The 21,093-nt window shown below is 45.3% G+C and overlaps 1 protein-coding gene across 3 annotated transcripts in view; it reads left to right on the top strand.

Moving 5' to 3' along the window:
* LOC105189329 (protein apterous) overlaps nt 1-20,394 on the top strand; it is a 34,464-nt gene extending 14,070 nt beyond the window's left edge. For 2 of the 3 annotated variants that reach the window (XM_025301176.1, XM_025301175.1), the window contains exons 4-6: nt 14,292-14,818; nt 16,449-16,666; nt 18,591-20,394. In XM_025301176.1, coding sequence (XP_025156961.1) covers nt 14,292-14,818; nt 16,449-16,666; nt 18,591-18,806 — 961 coding nt within the window. In that variant the 3' untranslated portion in view covers nt 18,807-20,394. The remainder of the gene's footprint in view (nt 1-14,291; nt 14,819-16,448; nt 16,667-18,590) is intronic. The other variant, XM_019844279.2, reaches the window with a different exon arrangement.
* Nucleotides 20,395-21,093: the final 699 nt, after the last annotated feature.

Below are 21,093 nucleotides of genomic sequence, written 5' to 3'. Positions count from 1 at the left end.
AACAAAAAGGACAAAATAGTTAAATCTTAATTATGTTCAATTCAACATTCACTGCAGTTGTCTGCTGTTAATTTTCGGGAGGTGATAGATAATTGAATACGAGGAGAACAAAAATCGAGTGAGTAGTTTGTGCACTTTGCCTATAATATATTGACTGCCGCTCGAGACATCGCTGTGCAGACTTGTAGCGAAGGACCTGACGTCGTGTTGGGCCTCGCCGGGCCTCACACGGTGTCGATTCGCGTACCTTGCTGCTTTGTAGGTACGGACCGGCCTATACGTACATGATCCACGGACTAATGGTCACGACTCGACCATTTACCTCCGGCGGAGCGTCGATTGTTGATAAGTAAATCACCGTCTATCTGCATTTTGCGAGTGGCGCGGACACATGCATCGCGCTGACATCATTCCAGATGCATTCAATCATTGTTTTCGAGTGACTTCTTCGCAGAGATATCAATTATTGGCAACTCGTCGAGATTTCAGATTGTTTCCCCAACCGCTTGGCTATTGATTCCTCTCGGCTAACTCAAGTTTTTATTTGAATTGCAGATAATTGCGATAATTGCCGGTAAAAGTGGTTCAACGGAAAATGTTTAGTCGGAATAATTACTCTGTAATTTCGCATTTTGAATTTGTAAACGAATTTTTATCACAGTGCCTTAACCACATTTCTCGACGAGGCTACGTTAAGTCAGGATGAAGATATAAGTTCATGCAGTTTTGATTTGAATCGTAAATTCGTGTGATCATTGCGAGAAAAAGTGGTTAAACGGAAAACATTTAGTCGGAATAATTACTCTATAATTTTGCATTTTAAATTTGTAAACGAATTTTTGTCACAATTCCTTAAGCATATTTCTCTACGTGGCTACGTTGAGACTACGTTAAGTCAAAATGAAGATACAGGCTAAGGGACACGGTGAAATGAATTTCAGCAATTAACTTGGTCCAAATTTGTACTCAATAACACATTTTGAAGCGCATTATAACGAAAGACATAATTCACAAATCAAAGACACACACGATGATCTGTCCATTCTCTTTTTAAGACTTTTTCGCAAAAGCCAGCGTGCCGATGAGCCTTATGCCACGTACATTGGCATAAGTACAGCGATCTTTGTATTACAGATATATCGTATGAAGATTCTTCGCTATTTATAACTTATGACAACCGGAGGTAGAACGTGTTAGATTCTTCTCTACATTATATAGATTTAATTTTGGTGTCCGCCGTTGCGGCGTCGTCAAGCCACGAGCTCATCAATTATGTGGCTTCACCGGTGTCTCTTTAATGCGTTATCGTCTCGAAATCGTCGCGAGCGAACATAACTCGCCCGCTGGTTCCGTCGCAATTTCGGGAACTGCTTCTCTTCATCTCTCTCTCTCTCTCTCTCTCTCTCTCTCTCTCTCTCTCTCTCTCTCTCTCTCTCTCTCCCTCTCCCCTTTCTCGCGCTGTGTGCCTCTCCAAAATCGCATTAGCCGATCTTAGAGGGTGAACCCGAGATCCTGGGATAAGCAGCTGGTTTTATCGTGCATGTATGTACTCGTAGCGTCCGAAGACGAGCAAGAAGGACGAGAATCGCATGCACGCGGCTTGAGAAACTAAATTAGTTGGCACTCGTCACATTCGGTGATTCGTTTCGTTAAACAAATGATGTGATCTTAACAACATAATAGTATAAATAAATACACCATAGAATCTATCCAGAGGACACAACTGATGTACTCGTTGAGTTGCGCGCTTATTTTACGGGTCCTTCATTCTATCTCCGGTCGCAATTAATAGCTGTGACAAATTATTTATCTTTCACATAATTTATTCGCTCGACTTGCTGCGCTTGAGGCCGAGAGCGCATCGCGCTTGCGTCGCGGATTCGCATGTACGCGAGCGTCCTATTTTCAGTGCTTGATATATTTCTATAAAATCTGTCGTTTCCGTTCGGAGGACACGACGTCCCAGGAGATGTACACACACGCGTCCTGTTCACACGTCGTACACTCTTTCGTGCACGCGAGTCACGTCGAGCGCTCGCGCTGACGAGTGCGAGCGTGCATGCGTGCGTGCGTGAGCGTGCGCACATGACGGCGCGAAGCCGTGCGCTGTCATATGAAGCCGACACCGAGGATGGAATAGCACAGACATCCCGTCACGACACGGTTTTAGCCCAAAGGCCTTATCTCGCCGCCTCGTACCCATGCGCGCTCGCACGCTCGCGGCGTTCGACTGTTATTAGTCCGAAGATGCTGTGCACTGAACTCGGCCGCGGAGTAATGCCCAAAGTTCCAGACTGATTTGAGTCTGGCTTATCGAATATCTGTCTGATGGATCGTCTTCCTGTCGACGGCGAACGTCTCTCTCTCTCTATCTCTCTCTCTCTCTCTCTCTCTCCCCCCTCTCTCTCTCTCTCTCTCCCTCTCTCTCTCTCTCTCTCTCTCTCTCTCTCTCTCTCTCTCTCTCTCTCTCTCTCTCTCTTCCCTTCGACATACTACTTGATAAAATTGTCCAAACAACTCAAAGGCTTCTGTCATACACAAAAAATGTTTAAGAAGACAGACTTTCTCGGAAGATGGAAAATCCGCGATGAAAAAAGGCTTTGACAACCTTTTCTAAACTCTTTTATGAATATTGTGGTAAGCTATGTATGCGACTATAAAATCCTATAAGTGACGAAAGGTCAAATAAGGTAAACGTCCCAATGGCCGGACACGTCCCAATATCCGACCGCTTTGAAAAAAGATATTTACTATTTGTTTTAACAATAATGAATGAAAGTAATAATTATTGTAAAAAAATTCCAATATTTGACGATTAGTTGGAAAAAAACATACCCAATTTGATACTTTTATGTTAAAATAGAAATTAATTAAATAAGTATGCACCTATGGTTTAGCAAAATAATGGTCAATCGTTGATAAATTCATTAAGAGATAGCATCTATATTTATTATTTCCCGTTACCACATACTAATTTTCTAATTGCGGTCAGACACTGGGACAAATATGTCCGAACATTGGGCCATAACCTATTTCAACTGTCTGGTCACTGGTACATTAATGCGTTTCATTACTTGTGTAAATATTTCATTAATAATAGATGTATATATTGGTTTAAACCATTTTTCTCTACTTAAAGGAATCGTTTTCGAATAAATGCAAATATTTATATCCAAACTAATCTTAATATTATATATTGTATTTTTTGTGACGACCTAAGCTTAAACATCCGATTACTGGGACATTTACCTTAATATGACATTCAGTTGAAACACACAATTTTCGAAAGTCAGACAAATGGTCGCCGCGGTTGACGTTTCGCCCAAAGGCGATCACCGGCTGAAAATGACCTTGCTTGCGTGTTGATGGCTCTTAAAGCCTTAACGAGTCACTTTCTGGAGAAAGAATACGAATATCGTCGCGTTACATGTCGAAACCACCTCGTCACCTCGCGTGTTGCTTCGGCCCGGCCGGGTGGTTTCGTCGTAAAAATTGCTCGCCCGTAAAGAGATCGTTGCACGCCGAGGAGGTAAGAGCTTCCTGGACTACTCCGTTTCTTTTTTCCTTCTTCTGCCTGCCGCTATGCCACCGCCCCACCTATCTTTCTCCTTAACGCTGTATATGTTTTTCGTGCGCATCTTCATCGTGCTTCGATCCGCGCTGCTAGGCGAGATGTACACTCCTTGCTAATCGAGGCGTGAATGAGAGAACGCGAAATTGCGAAAATTCACATTTCCGCAGGTCTACTGTGCTCTGCAGTCAAGGTTCAGTCGTATGAGTCATTTAACTTATTGCTGAATTTGTTTTGGATTCTGGGCGGATTTTGGCTGTTGCTCAAATAGGTTTCTCGTTCTCGCGAGAGAGATTACCGAATTCCGAATTTTAAGAGCCTTGTCTTCTTGGATATTATAATTTGACGATGTCGCGGTTGTCGTCTACCGGTATGATCACCACCTAACCTGGGATAGATTCTACCCAGACTCTTATTTCCCAGATCAACGCAGTTCCTGGTGCTTCGGCAAGAGATCGCAGCAACTAAATTCGGTCATTGCACGCGTTGCCTAAGCATATACGGCAAATATACGTTGTACGATTAAAATGTACGAAGTATACGCACGTACGACATGCACACCTTCTCGGAGATGCTTTAGACTGAGAAGCCCGTCGTGCACGACACACGCTACGATTTGCCATGCGTGACCATTGCCACCGTCATCCACGTAGCAAATACGTTTATACGTACCCCGGGAGGAAGTTTGTTTCATTTGTGATACGATAAATTCAGTGATGTGGCGAATTTCCGCTTTGACTTACAATCGGCCGTTTATCGCGTCGTTCATCGTTTATTGCATAATGCTAATTGTTCCATCTTAATGAGCAAAGTTCCGTGTGTACCTTGACGTGACGGTTTCGTCGTCATGATAGCCGACGATAGGCGAGATAACCACGCGGCGAGGAAACCATTCGTGTGCACAGGGTTGAACAGGAATTATTTGATCGTTTGATTTCAGAATCTTCGCACTAGTATAATCATCTGCGCTTATTCGTTACTAATTTCACGCAGTACTTAATGCATACAACGCACACGGCCCCGATGCATTTACCTTCCTGCAAAAAGGAGAGGCGAAAAAGAAGAAGAGCACATCGAGTGGCACATGGAATTCACGTGTCTGCCGGATCTGGATTGTGTATCTGCTCATTCATTAAACGCATTAGTGCGATTTATCAGCAATCAAGAGTATAGACACGCTTCGATTACCACCCGCGTCTATGGAGCGCTGGTGAACGGAGCGGAAAAAAAAAAGCGGCGGAAAAGAAAAAAGGGGACGCCATGACGATTAAGAAATCCAAATTGAGATCTATCAGATGCTGAACTCCTCTGTTTTTTTTTTCTTTTTTTTTGAGACTTTGATCCTGAAGGTTCAGGATATTGAAATGTTTCGGTATGTTCGTACCTTTGGAGATTCCAACATTTTAGATTCCAACATAAAACATTTTAGATTTCTATTGTATTTCGAATCTTCTTAGACTATCATATTTTCTATAATTCCTTTTTTTCTTTCTGGAACTTCTTAACAGTTTCTTCCGGATTCTTATGTTTTCTGTTTAAAACTGTAGATTTTTTAAGCGCCTTGGGAGGTGCATCAATGCAATTGATAAGGTAAATAGATGTCATCTGCAGTATAGAAAGACTATTCAATCTTAATCTCTCAATTTATAATTCCATGCATCATTGAATGAAACTTCACTTTCGAAAGCGAAACTATGTGATCGTTATCATTAACGAGAGGTCTCGCTAAAGAGATGCAAAACAAGTTCTTCGCGAATTCTGTCGTCGGCGATGAACGCCGGGACGCCGCTGTTTCCGTCGCAGGAAGTGGTCGCCTTAAATCAACGGCTTGCAAAGGAAATAGCGAGTGGTAATTGAGCCATAACCCTCGGCCGGCGAACACACAAATATTTCAGCGCTGGGCGACCGCTCATAATTTAGCCCTTATAATTAAGATGCGGCGGCGACTTGTTGGAAGCACGTCGCTTTCGTTGCGTCCGCGAGAACCGTTTCGATAAAACCAGGAGAGGCGCGACGAAACCCTAACCGAAATAGTCGTGATCTGCGCTTGTGACGCTATCTCATTACACAATTTTCGATTAAAATTAATTATAGCGAAAAGTAGCTACTGTCACTAGGTGTGTGCCAATCATCGCCATCATATTGTTAGAAACAACCCAGGAAATATCTGAAAACCCAGATATTCGGGTGCTCGGGTTCAGATATTGACACCGTTGCACTAACCTGTACTACCATTACATCTGTTCAGTCTTGTGATTGGAAGTCAAGCGATGCATGGTAGCTCCGATCTCTTGAGGAAGTCATTCCTCTTAAGCTTATCCATAATACTTAGCGAGTAATGGGTCGGAAGGCATTAATTTTTCGTTGACACGGCATCTCCATCCAATACCATAAAATATTTTCTCTCTTCTCTCTTTCGAAAAATGCCTTTTGTAAAAAACGCTGGCGCTTACAGAGATACCCTTCAGCAATCGACGACGTCGATGAAAGTAACGGTTGAACCATCGACTCATTTGTAGAACGTGAGAATCTCCGTAGTGTTTCCGGAATTTCAACGCACCTCCTTCGGATAAGGAAATGCGGCTGAGGACATAAATATGATGAAAATCACGAACTCAGGCAAACAACACACGTGTTACGGCAACAACGGAACGAGCAGGGTAACATAATACGCATGCAATGGCTAGTCGGCCGACTTTCGCGCATTGCAACGCGTCGCGGAGACGTGCATCATCGGTAGCCATTGCCGGTGTACCGTGATATTTTTCTATTCCTTTCTTGGATCACAAGAATATGGTGGAACCGTCGAATCATGTTACCTCTCAGTAACCATGTTACTTTATCCTCTGCGCAACCTTCTGGAATTTAAAAATTCCAGAAGTTTTTATGTGGACTTTTTGAGACTTTTGGATCGAGACAGCTTTTACTGAGGTGACTGAGGAACTTTGATTTTTCGGGAAACTTTGTATATTTTGTATTCTGACGCTTTAAAACTTCCAAAAGTGAGGAAACTCATTCATCTTCTTCTGAAACTCTTAAATTCAAGATTTGATTTTACTAATTTTCTCGAGCATTGACTGAACCCATCTGATGATGTTGGAAGAGTTGTTACATCGAAGACTTAAAGGGTGCAAAAGATTCGCATTAATAATGGCGACCGGTCAATTAAGACACAAGGCATCCTAAGGATCCTTTTGGAAGTTATCAACGAGTGAATTGTGTCCAGCTGGAGCACGCATAGTCTCTTTATTACGGATGGCAGGACGCGAGTGATCGGTGCGATACCTCGATGTAGTAGATCTCGTGAGATAGGAGGCGTATTTGTATGGCGACACCTGCACGCGTGAGGCCCCACTTCATGCATCACCGAAGAGAACGCGAACGACGGGGTCCTTCCGTCGACGATGTACCAGCTCGCGTTATCAGATTCACGGACAATGGCGCCCCGCTAGCATCCGTTTGTTCATCCGCATCACCGGACACCCTTGCGAAATTATTTCAGGGAAATGGCCAGGCAAACTTCGAGCGTACTCAACGTCGTTATCAGCGTTATATTATTCGATAAGTCTAAGGACTATAGCGGTGTATCTCAGCACCTGGGTACTTGAATGTCACTCGAGTACTCGAGTAACAGATCAACGGAAACGTAAGTTTGAGTATTGGACAAAAGACATCCATGTGTTTCTCTACCTCAAGCCGTATAGTTTACACTCTAGCTCTACTCACAATAATTCCTGATTACTTCGTCATTTTTAAAAAGTCTATAAAAGATCGATATTTTACTACTTTTACCATCGCACCACTTTTTGAATACAGTCAGGAGAAGCTTTACCTTCGGACTTTTTGTGATTGTATAAACGCTAAGGATTAACAGAAGCGGTACAGTGTCAGGTTCACTATACTTTTCCATAAATTTAGCGGGATAACGCAAAAAGAGAGTACATCGGTCGAAAAGAAGTTAAGCAGAGAGGCCCTCCATCGCGCGGATATAAAGTCCGTTCTGCATACGTCTCGGCGGGAATCCGCTGGTGGTTTTTACGAGTGGCCGGTCGTCGCTCATTGCGATATTCGCCAGGGGATTCGGCGCGTATCCCGGCAGGGGGTGCGTTTTCTCCGCGGGTCCTGCCAAGGTCACGTGCGACCACTCTCGTGCGTTCGCCACGGAATCGCGACTGTCACCGCATAAACCATTCCCCGCGAAAGTATCGCGTTACCGGTGTGTGAGCCACCGCGTGCAAGATGGACAGCTGGAGATTGCCGCTCGCGTGACTTACAGGCCGGCGACTTTGTATCCCTTCGTGTAAGTTACACCAAGCGCTGCTTGGTGTTCCCCGTGAACAAGGTGGAAGTTTATGGCGTATGGAGCAAGGTTGCGGAAGTAACATCGTAAAAGCAATGAATGGGAAATATAGATATCTGTTACTTCGTTGACTCTTGAGATTTCGCATTGCGTATCTTTGGGATTTCCATCTTGGGGCTCATTCTCGACTCTCTGCGTCTCGTGGAAACTAAACGAAAGTCCAAAACTTGGACATTTCGTTAACTGACTTCGACTCTTTTTACACGACTGATTTTAATTGATAGTGTCCAAACATCCACGATTCGGGTACGCACTTGCAACTTTCCAAGATAGATGTGCCTTGAATCGCGCTTCATCGCGCAAGTGTAACGTTTCGAAAAGTTCGCGAGGTTATGCGCATACGGAGTTCCCGCAGAGTGCAGGAGATGCTTGTCTCCCTCCGCCTTTTTCGACGTGCAATTATAAATTACATTTGAAATGCGCGGCAGCATCGGTGGTGAACGCGTAGAGCACGCTCCGGATAAATTACAACTTTGTAATTTCCCGCATCTATTACAATGTCCGATGAGGTATGCTACAGGATTGTCCCCAGTCGCGGAAGCATAAATCCGCGCGTCCACCACCTCTGTACGTAGCCGGGCATCTCTCGGTGCTACAAGTAGCGAGAGATTGCTCCTCCCTGGTAAATCGTTGTTGGGCTTTTAGTTAGCGTCACGGATAAGTTAAGTTGGAAGTTGGAGGATGAAGTAGGGCTCGTGTTTCCACGGCGACTGCTGTAAAAGAGGAATGAAAGGTGTGCTTCCGCCTTCTGAAAGGAGTGCAGCGGGGACTCGTTAGGATTCGCAAGTCCTATTCGCACGATCCTATCCAACGACTAAAAGCTGAAGACTCAGGAGCGATTGAGCGATTTCGAGGTGTGACGAGCGGTGTGCTTAAACGTCTGCAGGTCCGCGCGAGTTTCGGAACACGGGAGGACCCAAAAGTTCAAGGATCGTCTGGGTACACAGGGTCGAGGATGAGAATAGCACAAGAGCCCGCGATATATACGTAAACCGTCGAAGAGCTGCTCGATCGTCGCTTGGTATGCCAATAAGAAGGTGGCCGGTAATATAGTGCCGTGATCTAGATTAATGCGAGCACTGCCGGCAGCAGTCACGTAGCGTCCCACGCGCAGCGTGTGTCCACCGCGCGAACGTTCTGGCTCCAGCGTTCAGAGGCTGTCGCTACATTATTCATAAAATAAAACGTGCGAGGAGGTAGCGCGCGCGGGGCCGAAAAAAGCGAGAAAACCGAGAGCGGAGATCTCCACCTCGTACGTGCGTCGAACCCCGCGTGAAGCAGCGCCGGTGCTCACGGTCGGTCGGAATTAACGCGAAAATCATTCATCTGCTCTTTCGCGGCCACTTCCGGCGAGTGCGCGTCGTTAATAATGCGATACACGCGAGCACACTTGTCCGCTATTAAGATCGCGTTACTCGCTGACAGCGATTTTCACGATCTTTGATTATAAAAGACGCGCGAGTTGTAAACAGTGATTACGACGGCTGAAGAAGAAGTAGATAATAAGAATCGCAGGGTAAGTGTTATGTAGACAACTCAACTCACTGATATGACAATGAATTGTTTTCATCCAATCACTTTGAAACTTCTTATGTGATACTTGGGGCCCGAGTTCCCCTTTGCTTTCAGGCTCGTCTTCGTATTATGAAGCTTCAAATCTTGAAAAGATGATTCAAAGGATAGTTTCGAAAACTTTGAGATGTGAACAGTCGTAAAGCTTGCTGGCGACCTTGATACAGATTCTGTACGCATTTTATGGCGCTGCGTTTCTGGCACGTAAGTCAGCGATTGAATGTCCAAACGATACGAAGGTCTGTACGCTGATATCTATTCGCGCGTATGCAGGTTGTATTGTACACGGTGCTCAAACAAAGTATACTATATCTGTCAGAATCTACTTTTGAGCAACGAATGCCAGGCAATAAGGTACTTTATTGCAAAAACTTTGTTCATGTACGCGTTAGTATGAAAAAATGTCGAGGATATAAATATTGTTAATGTAAACAGTAATTCCGTTAGTATAAATTGGAGATAGTTTCTACGTCCAAATACTCAAGTATCTTGTATACTCGACTAGTTTGCGAAATAATTGAATATGCAGGAAATATCCTAAAAATTTGGATATTTTACCTGATCCAAACTAAGTACTCAGGGGAAACCCTTGAAAAATGCAAGTAGTACTCGCGGGGCGCTGGCCCGCCACTATTCAGGCAGTAGCCGAACTGTACTCGAGTTGGCAATATCCAAATCTTGACGCCATTAATAAATAGCTTTTTTTCTCGTGCAAATAGCGTCAGAATAAATTCTGTATACATAAATACTGTCAACATAAATATCGTCGCCATTCAAAGCGGTTGCCGTAGCTGTAAATAAGAAGAGTCAAAGTTTTATCTGGTGCTCCGTTAAAATTTTCTCACAGGAAGGTTTAACTTCAAATTATGCGCAGAAAAAGAGAGACACGAGACGACGCTCGCGCTCGCCGGCGAGATTACGTCTGTGTTTGGGGACACCCTGTATCGAGCGCTACGGCCTAACTACATTTTTGCCGGCAACCCGTTTTCTGCGCGCGTTCAGGGATTAAGCGGCCCGGCCTTGCCCGGCGACCGATGCCGTAAATTATTATTTCCACGATAAAGGCCGTCGGGCAGCGCTGCTGAGTGGAATTCCCCGACTACACCGTAATTAATGCATCTGGCGATAACCGCGGCGCAGATCTAATCGGGCAGATTCGCCGATTGTGGCGCGGCGCGTGAAATAAATGTGCGCGCGTGCTTTGAGAAATGCATCGGCGACACAGGCGATCCGCGGACGAGAGACGGACGCATAGGCGTAAGGATGATAAGTGCGTTATCACGCTATCGATATTTATGTCATTCAGCTTCGGCTTACGTGTCCGTTATTTTTACTGGACGACTCGAGAGCGTCGGCGTCAACTGTGTTACGTGAACATGAGACGCAACAATTCCGCGCGCGGAAACAGCCGCTTCTTCGGCGGGGTAGGCATGTCCTGTCGTCCTGTCGTCGTGAAAGTAAAGGAATTATTCAACGATGAATCGAAACTACTAATTATATTTTAACTACAAATATTACACATGAAACGTTACGCCGGGACGAGCCGTAAGCATCGGAAGCAAGAAGAGCCAGCTATGAAAAGTCTTCCCTCTCGCGTAGCGCGCGTCCTCCTCGGCGCAGACACTCGCTTCCGGAATAGCGAGAGAGAAAAGACCGGCGTCTCTCGCGCTGCGCGAGTATGGTCAAGGGAAAGAACGAAAGAGAAAGAGGAGAAAAAGAAAAGGCGAGTCCACGTGGTCCGAGTGTGCGAACGCGCGGCAAGCGGTCCTCCGCGCTCGCGCGAGTTCCATAAAGGATTTCCGCCGCTCTTTTCTCTCTTGGAAGAGGAGGGCGACTATAGCGCGTTTAGAGCGCGCTCTCGCGCATTGTATAATAATGTATCGCATATGGCGCATCTTGTAAAACTCTGCGGGCGTTCCCCCGCCTTGTCCCGCCCGAGGATGAAGACCTGAATGTGGTCGTACCCGGGGCTGGTTCATTCATCCGGCCCGGCGGACTTTAGAGGTGACGAAAGGTCCCGAAAAACCGCCTCCAGGTCGCTTTCGGCGGGGGGCAAACTCTGTAGATTTTAGCCGGCTTCGTTCTAATCGCCGGCTACGTTTACCTGCGACGTTTGCTTGCTTGGTCGGCCGTTCGGTCGGTTGCAGAGGTATGGGGTGTGGTGTGTTTCGACGAAAAGTAAATAGGGAGAAGAATGTTTTATGGGATTGAGGTTAACACGGTTGGCTTGTGAGAGCTTTATTTTGCGTTATATGTTGCCGTGCCACAATGTCTCGTGCTGTTTCACGCTACGTTAAGTTTTCGTATTACGGCGACCCCTGCGTGAACGTAAATTATTATTCTTCCGGAAAACACATTGACTCCGACTCACTTGCTGAAAGTAGATTAGTGGCGGTAGATCAGCAAAGCCAAATTTGCATAACGATAAATCCCCATTTCAAATCTGCGGCGTGAGCCGAAAGAGTAACGCGTAATCTCCAAGAAGTCCAATGTTTGAACCGTTCGATAATTTATGGTTATCCGTATATTTTTGCATTTTATTCCTCTCCGATCTCTTGGGTGATTTCTTGCTTGATTTCCTTGTTTGTTGACTTGAATGTCTGTCACGTTCTTGTTTAATTATAGTGAGTAAGAGTTGTCTTCCAAGTTACATTTTCTATGTATTGTTCGCTTTCAATGTTCGCCGACCGTCGCTATTCATTCGGCCCGTGCATCTCGCTCGATTGCACCAACAAGGTACGACAGATCCGATTAGGCGAAAATATGCGGTCTCACACCGCCGGAGACAAACCAGCGTCAGTCGCGATCATCGCCCCGTCGGCACCAAGCTGGTCAATAGGATTAAAGACGATGACAATGTGTCCCGAGTCAAGAGACCCTTGAAAGAGCGAAGGACTTGGTGCGGTTGATCCCGCAGATTAGGTCTTACGAAGGACCCATTGAATATTTTGATGATTCCTTACGCCTTACCAAAAATTGCTACTATAAAGGAATGTACTCTTCCCTCGTGACAAGGACGTTGCGATATTTTAGATCGGTCTCTTTCTCGAGATTTAAATAGCTCGTTCCACTTTTGCGCATTCCTTCACAATTTGTTGAAGATTTCACTATTTTTTGCAGAATCTATCTAGGGTTGGTCGCTTTTAGAAAACAGCGGTTAATATCACACATCAATGTAATCACAAACAATGGTCTTTGACTCACAATGTGACGTCGAGTGTAAATTACTGCGTCCTAAAAGTCGTTTTGCTTACGCGTATTTATTCTACATTTCCTCGTTTTCTAATCGTGTCACATCACGGATGTCATTTCGTGTATTCACATCCTCCCTTTGTTTCCATTTCTATTTCATTCTTGTTGATATCTTTGATCTATGGAAACTTCGCTTGCGACATTGAGAACGTATTTCGAACGAATCCTTCATTCATTGGTGGAATCTTGAGGAATCTGCAGATGCGTATCAAAGACGCGAGAGATTCAAAACTTTAGAATCCCAGAGAATACATTTACGCCCGAATGTAGGAATAAGTAAGATGTGACCCCGATATAAATTAGAAATGCTTAAATAGATGCATACAATAAAGCAGAAACGGAAAGGAAAAGTCCAATGTTGGGTATTGAGCAAATCCATGGACTTGGGTATTCGAGTACTCGGTTGTTTCGTGTAATAACCGAGATGGGGATCCAAGTACAGAAATTGTTGCTGGTTTGTATCGATAGCGCTGAATAGAATATTCGACACGCGCGGAAATTTAAGAATCCCACACTAAGGCTCAAGGACGGCGCGAGATTTGGTCTTTCATGGGAACGAGTGTGGGTATCGCGCGTTTATTTCGCCATCACCAAAATATCCATTTCCGATGCCGACTAGCAGCGCTGACCGGGTACGTCGTAAAGGACCACGTATGCACACGCTTCGGTAGGACCGGCTCCGGGATCGGCGTTATAAGATCGGCCACGTCTCTATCTAGGTTCTTTAGTAGGGGCGCGCGGGGAGGTAATATATTTGGAAGGCGAAGAGCGAGATAGGTGGTTAGGTAGGTAGCCGCGGCGTGGTTGTCGGGCAGATAGTCGACCGGCCCCGGTAATGGAGACTGCAGGGTGCCGCTAATGCAGTAGCGATGTCACGGCGCCCGGTGCATCGGTATATTCCTTCTTCCCTTTCTGCCCTTTTGCTCCTCCGCGTGCGCGCTCGCGCGCGCGGCTACCATACCGTATCCTCTCCGGCCTTCACGATATCAGTCGACGTATATGTCCCCCTTCTCCTCTTTTTCTTTCTTTTCGCTTCTTTCTCATCTTGGCCGTCGTTCCCGATGTGGTTTCTCTCTTTAACAGAACTCCATTGAGGACGCTCTCTGATATCGAGGAATATCGCGGCGCGATAGTAGTCAGACGTGCGGAATGTGTTCATACAGGATAACGCTGCGGTGTCACGATCGGGTTTATTTTCGTGCGGCTTACTTTTTTCTCCGATTAATTGGACGTGAGATTCATCGGCAAACGGCAAGGGTCTTTGCACTTGCATGTATAATGATGTATATGTAGTCTGTCCTCTGCTTTTTCATCGCAATCTCTGTTTGGTAGCGAGATCCTTATAGTGCGCTACGCGCAGGCTTGAGCGACTTCCTTCCTATTCACACTCAGACTCTGTGAAGACATGAGGCGCAAACAACGCAAACACGAAGTACCAACTAACTTCGATTTGATTCTTGACATAATGTGCACAGTATGAAAGGATAAATATGCATTACAGCGTAATACTGATCTCTTTCTTCGTTCTGTTCGCAGAATGTTCGGTAGCATGAAGCGGTGCGCGCGCTGTCAAGCGGCGATCCTGGCGTCCGAGTTAGTGATGCGCGCGCGCGAGCTCGTCTTCCACGTGCGCTGCTTCTCGTGCGCGGCGTGCGCAGTGCCCTTAACGAAGGGCGACCACTTCGGCATGCGAGATGGCGCCGTGCTCTGTCGGCTGCACTACGAGATGGGCGCCGAGTTGCATCCGGCCCAGAGCCCGCCGGTTCCGGTCTATCCGCCGCATTATCCTGGCCAACCACCCTTTCCCTCGCCCGAGTTCCTCCATCATCATCATCATCATCACGCGCCGCCGCATCCTCATCACTCCATGCACCCTCAGCATCCGCACAGTCACGTCAGCCCGGTACCCCTGCAGCCTTCGACACCCTCCGTACCCGATGCGTCTTCGCCCGCCAAGGTACCCTACTTCAATGGCGCCGCCACCGTTGTTCCGCCACCTAGGCAGAAGGGCAGACCCAGAAAGAGGAAGCCGAAGGATCTTGAAACCATGACCGCAAGTCTTGGTGAGTGAGAGTTTTAAGAATTGTTTTGCGGAGCTTCCCCTTCAGACTTAGCTGGGAGGGATCAACTCGGTATTACGATTGTTATTTCAAAGCGAGAAAATCGCGAGGCGACTCAGGAATGTGACAGGGATCGAACTGTTCCAGGGTCCCAAAATCATAGTCTGCGGTTCTCGCAAGTTTTTGAATTTTGTAATATCAAATTTGCCAATTCTCGATGTCGCATTTCCACGGTTTTAACAGTCTCGCGATTTAGCAGATTTATGACCGGAAACAGTGAAAAATCCACGGGTCCACAGATCGGGAGGCCAGATCCGTCCTCATTCTCGGAAAGCGACCTCTGATTGCACCTCGTGGGGAAAGCATGACTAGCCCGACGTGATTTACGGGCGTGCGTGGGCGCGCGACGTTTGCCACCGAAGCCTGATAAAATTTGTCGGTGCGACATAAATTTCCGAATCCAAACCCCAACAAAGCGCGTACGCGTCGCATTGTGCTCGCGTGGGCGAGTCGCCGGCAGCGTTGAGAACTTAATTTCCGATTGTTGACCAGTCGTGGGAACAACTGGTTCCAGCTGATTCAAGTCGCAGAACCACCGCTGCGGACCACAAAGCTTCCACTTGCCACGTCCTCTTTATTTCTTTTTCCTCTCCTCGCTGGAGGAGGTCGTTCGATGTCGCCGTGTCGCCGTGAAAAAGGATTGTAGCAGCGTGCAGGTGATCGTCCGGTACCACAAGCTGGTTTCTGATCTATCGTGAATCACGCCGGCAATTTTTCACGGTCATTACTAAGGGTCGCACCGATCCACGCTTTCGAGACCAAATATATAGCCGTGCATTTAGTAGTTGCACTTAAATTTCGGCCTTAGTTCGAAACAAAAGCGACATTGAGTGCGAACAAATGGCCCAGACAAATTGCTTGAACAGGAGCAAGTAGCCTTGTGTTAACGGATTTGTGTAGATACCTCCAACTTTCTTAAAATTTGCTTTCATAGAAAAACAAGTTAAAAGAATAACGGTTCAAAGTGCAAGTTCACCATGGCTTCATTACTTCAAATTATCAAACGCTCCCTGGATGTTCTATTTGTGCTCGTACGACCCGCATTTCTCCCTGAAAGGAAGGACACTCGCGCGAGCTTCAATAGAGTTGTCAACTAGGCCCAGTTTCGAGTATCACGAGCTTGTCGAAGCAACACGACGTACCGACGGAAGCGAGTTCCATCGTTGTTTGATGCGTATCACAGCTCATTAGCTCCTCGAGTGCAAAGAGGGTTGGAGATGGACGGCGATAGTATATGCGAAAAGCCGGTGGATACACGGTCAATTACAACTCTATGCAGCAAATAGTTTGCAGGCACGATACCTCATTCCAGCAGGCCAATCTATTACGCTTTCCCGTCTAGAACGATGATACCCCGCCCGTGTTGTTTATATAACTAGAGACGAATCAAAAACAAGATCGCAGATTTGAGTTGAATCGACCGCATGCGATCAAGTACAAATTACTCCGTATGCACATTCGCACTCTTGCTTGCAAAAGTCGGCATTACGATAAAAGTTCCAACTACAAAATTCCGGAAGCTATTGAGCGGATGAAGATTTGACGAGAGTGCCGTTTGGATTTATGGTTGCAGATCTAAACGCGGACTATATAGACATGTCTTTCGGCAGAGGAGGTCCTGGGACTCCAGGCATGCCTGGCTCTAACAGCAGAACAAAACGAATGAGGACGAGTTTCAAGCATCATCAGTTGAGGACGATGAAGAGCTATTTCGCGATCAATCACAATCCCGACGCCAAGGACCTCAAGCAACTTTCCCAGAAAACTGGCTTACCAAAAAGGGTGTTGCAGGTAAATAGACTGTCTATTCATGCGATTTGCGTTTTTCTTGTAACAGTAAAGCAAAGTCGAGTCCCGTTCGTTGTGGCTTAACTTTTATGATTCCCATATAATAAGCATAATTCATAAAATGCTTATTGATGCGTTAAGCGGCTTCCAAACTTTGGCAATCGGACACGCATAATCCCTTTATTGCCGACTAGACTCAATTTCATATCATTTACAAGCCAACATAAATAACGAAGAACAATTGCAACGAGTCGGGCGCAAAGGCGAGCCGTAAAAAGAAAATTCAAAGATGGATAGTCGATGGTTCTCGCGCTCGGTTTGCGTTTCTCTCGTTTTCGAAGGGTGCGCCCTATAAAAATATTCACGTGCGCGCGTACACGAGCCGCGTAGACACGCGTTCTCCTCCCAATTAGTGCGGCGTGTACGGCGCGGCTGCGAAGTTAAAAGAACCGCGCGGAACGGAGCGATATTTCCGTCGACGAACTGCAGCCTTTCTCCGTAATTACGAGCCTGCGTCAATCCGGAGACAGTCAAAATCCCAGCAGCCGGCTAAGTCTCGTCGTAACGTTGGACATGCGCCGGATCGCTCTCGTTAACCTACTACCGTTAAATTATTAGACTGTTATGAAAGTTTCGCGCGTTCCTTTGTGAAGTGTATCCTGGGAGCAGTGACGAAAGAGGAGAGCGATTGGGTGTAGGAGACGTTAGGGATTTAAAGGTTAAAGAAACGAAGTGAGATGAGGTAATATACAGTTTGAAAGTGAGGAACTCGGCGAGACCAAGTCCTTGTTCCGTGCCCCAAAAAGACTTGTACGGCCTCGAAGTTTTTAATATCCATAGTTCATTGCTCCAAGTTTGAAGTTTTGAAAGGGCGATGGTAAAGGTTAATATGCATTTCCACTAAATCTATAGGTCGTATTCTATTCAGCGTTGAATATTTTCGCCCAATTTTAAGATTTAAAGGTCACACGTAACTTCGCCTCAAGAATTAGATAACCATATTCAGCGCCGGGTATATAGTCGAAATATAAATCTATATCTTCGTGTAATCTACATCTAATTATACCTCACAAAGACCAAAAAGTCGGTATTACACCATCGAACGGCAAACACTCTTAGAAAAGATTAATGTGACATTTTTGTATTTTCTCCTAATTCCATCGACGCGCAATTGTATAAATGAGAACTTTTTCAACACATCGCAGCTGTCCATTGTCGACTAGTGGAATATCGAGGAATGTTATTGCTCAGATATCATCTCGCCATATTCCTCCCAGCCTCTCGTATAACATTTCATTCCGTTACACTGCTCCTGCTTCTGCGTTCATTCGTTGAGTCCGAAGGAGAGGGTTGGAGGTGGCCGCTATTGTATTCGTAGGGTTCTTGGTCGCCATCTTGTTTGATATTGATCGCGAAACGCACGAATACTCGCCGCGCGCGCACACATGCGCGCGCGCTCGCGAGCTCACGTACTTGAAGTAGAATACATACATAGCAGTCATCAGTTTGCGAGTTCTTTCACTGGAAATACGCGGAGGAGGAGACGGTCTTGAAAATGGCGACGTAGACTACACCGTCTTTCATTTATCGATAAGATGGGGGACATTTCTATATAAATGCACACGCGAGTGTGTCTGCGTACGCATACGAACAGGAGATAAGTACTGTTATCTAACTGTCATCTAATGTAAAGTTGCAATCGTACATGTGTAAGGTGTCTGGAAATTTCGTCGTACGTGGCACGCGTAGCGTAACTTTCTCGAATATCAAATAATAATGCGTTACTATTCTACAAGAGATAATTAAAAGTTCTATGGAGATTAGCCGTAGTAGCTACTTGTCAATCTTAGCCGAGTCCGTCTGTCCGTCACAAAGTTTGAGTGGACCCAGACGTAACGCCCAAACCTTTCGTTTATTTTGTTCTCAGGTTTGGTTCCAGAATGCGCGAGCAAAATGGCGGCGCATGGTGCTAAAGCAGGAGGGCAAGTCTGACAAGTGCGACGGCGGGGTGGACGGTGGTAACCTCGGTGACATAGAACTCTATGGGAACAGCACCGGAAGTGGCGGGCCGCCGATGAGCCCACCCTTTATGCTCGGTGGTCCTCACAGTCCCGCGTCCCTGACGTCTCTGGATTGTGCGTGATTCCCGGGGCCCAAGATCGTTCTTCCCGATTATCGTTATCCGCACCTCGTTGTCTTGCGATAGGACGATTCGTGTTTGGACGTTCATCCTTCCGGACAGTTTCTCACGTGAGTGATATACTTCCCGCGAGTGCGCGAAAATGGCAAATTGTGAATAATCGTTGAGCATGTAAAAACAGAAATAACGTTCCCGACGGTGTCGAGTAACTTAAACGGTAATAGGCGATTAGCGAGGATCGGACACGAAGCGAGATTAGTGATATCGATATCCGAATACCCGGGTACTCCAGTATCGCCACGAAGCCCGGGTATCACGGGTAGCCCTCGAGTATCCGGTTATTTTGCAAATTACCTGGGTACTGGAGTACTGTGATTAGTGTGTAGACAGTACCTTAGACACTAAAAGACTAAATCAGCTGACGCGGGATTAGCTGCTGCGGAAATCTGATGGATGGATGTTACTCGGTGTGTTACGCATGATTTCTCGTCCCGAGTATTCCGGATACTCGATTATTTCAGCTGGCATCAGAGTATCCCGCGAATTGGGGTATTGGCTAGGTACCCAGATATAAGAACCATCCTCGGTCCACCTTGGCAGCACTAATCGAGGTTCGAGGAATACGTTCTTTGAAAATGCTGAAAATTTGATTACTCCCTTCTAGTAGTAAATTGATGTAAATCTTAAGAATCTTTCAATGTCGCTTGCCAATTACGAAATTGGTTCCCTCTGAGATCTTGCTTCGGATCGAGTAGCTAATCAAAATATTGTAAAGTTGACACGAACACGCTGATGTGTGGGTTCGTTTAATCGACAAAATCGTTGTATTTATTCTAGCTCGAATCGCGGCTGCCTGTCGCGAACACAAAACATTAAAGTCGTTCGTTGAAGGCAATGTAATTAGTTGCGAGATCTATTTATTCGTCTAAGCCTAATTAAGGGACGCAAAGTTTACCGATACCGCGTGAAAATTCAACGTTTCGAAAGTTCCGAGAGTTTTGAAAGGAAAGAATCGTTAAACGCATCGACGTCGTTGAGCAAGAAACAAAAATACTTATTGAAATACAGAATGTACGTATGAGTCCATTTATTATTTATACATATAAATTATTGATAATTTAATGTTATTTGATATAACTTTCGCGCGCAGCGTGTTTTCCCTATTTTCGCTTCAAATTGGAAGCAGAACTACGATTCTCAGAGATTGATCGAACGCGTAAACGCGAACGTTGTATTTTCACGGGGATAATATTAATTATTTATAAAAGGAGTCGCGAATTGTGTATATTATTGCTCAAGATCAGGCCGCGACGGAAGTGACACACACGGTTCGGCCTTGTTATTGTAAATAAAGGACGTTCCTCGTACGTTTCTTAAGGCACCGCTATAGGTTGTAGGGCTCTATTAATTGCATTCGGTAGCGGTCGTGCTTCTCTAGGCGAGAGGTAATAATAGTAATGACGATACGCAGGACTATTGATATTATTGCTCCTACTATCAGTCCTCCTTGTAACGATGCGGAACGATTGTCCAACTTTTGCAAGATCATTTTTTCATTGAATATATTTTGACAATATACATTGCGTGTCTGTGTATCTCCTTACTTTTCATCCTCTTCATCCTCAGTATTTTAAGTTGAAAATTAAAAGGTAGGTATAATTGGCTACGTTTCGATTATCTAAACATTTTTAGACTTAGGAAGAAGTGTCAATATTAACTCTTTATAATGTTCAATATTTATATCAAAATTTAAGAAAGCCGTTTTGATGAGAAATTACTATCATTTTGCTTCATTTGTCTGTAAAACATTTATTTTACTTCGTTTAATATTTTTGTAGTGCGTATAACATGAATTGTGATGGTTGCATATTACTTTAATTCGTAGAACTAACTTTCGACAACAGAATTCACGAGCGAGACTTTCCACGGAGGAGACCCGATGGAAAGTCGCGTGATGGCGTGCAAATCATAACGGTGAACCAGAATTTCACCTGACAAAAACCGGCACAACATTGTCAGCCTTGTCCCGCCAGTTAACTGGATTCGTTGAGCAGCGATAATGGAGAAGTATTTCACTGTGTTCCGTCTGTAATTGTGTAAGAAATTGTAAGAAATTTAATATATCATGGAGCGCGGTACTGCGTTTTTAATTTTAAAAAGGAGTGCTTATTGGTGAATCACAATACCATATTTTTAGACTTTTGTTCATCTTGTTTAGAGTATTTACACGTTTCTTGCGAATATCGCAATATACTGGTGACTTAACGGTTCGATTATGCAGAGCTATGAA

This window comes from Harpegnathos saltator, unplaced genomic scaffold, assembly GCF_003227715.2.
Source record: "Harpegnathos saltator strain DR-91 unplaced genomic scaffold, Hsal_v8.6 scaffold403, whole genome shotgun sequence".
NCBI classification, from domain to species: domain Eukaryota; kingdom Metazoa; phylum Arthropoda; class Insecta; order Hymenoptera; family Formicidae; genus Harpegnathos; species Harpegnathos saltator.
Note: the sequence above shows the minus strand (reverse complement) of the source record. Positions and strands in the feature narration are given on the sequence as shown.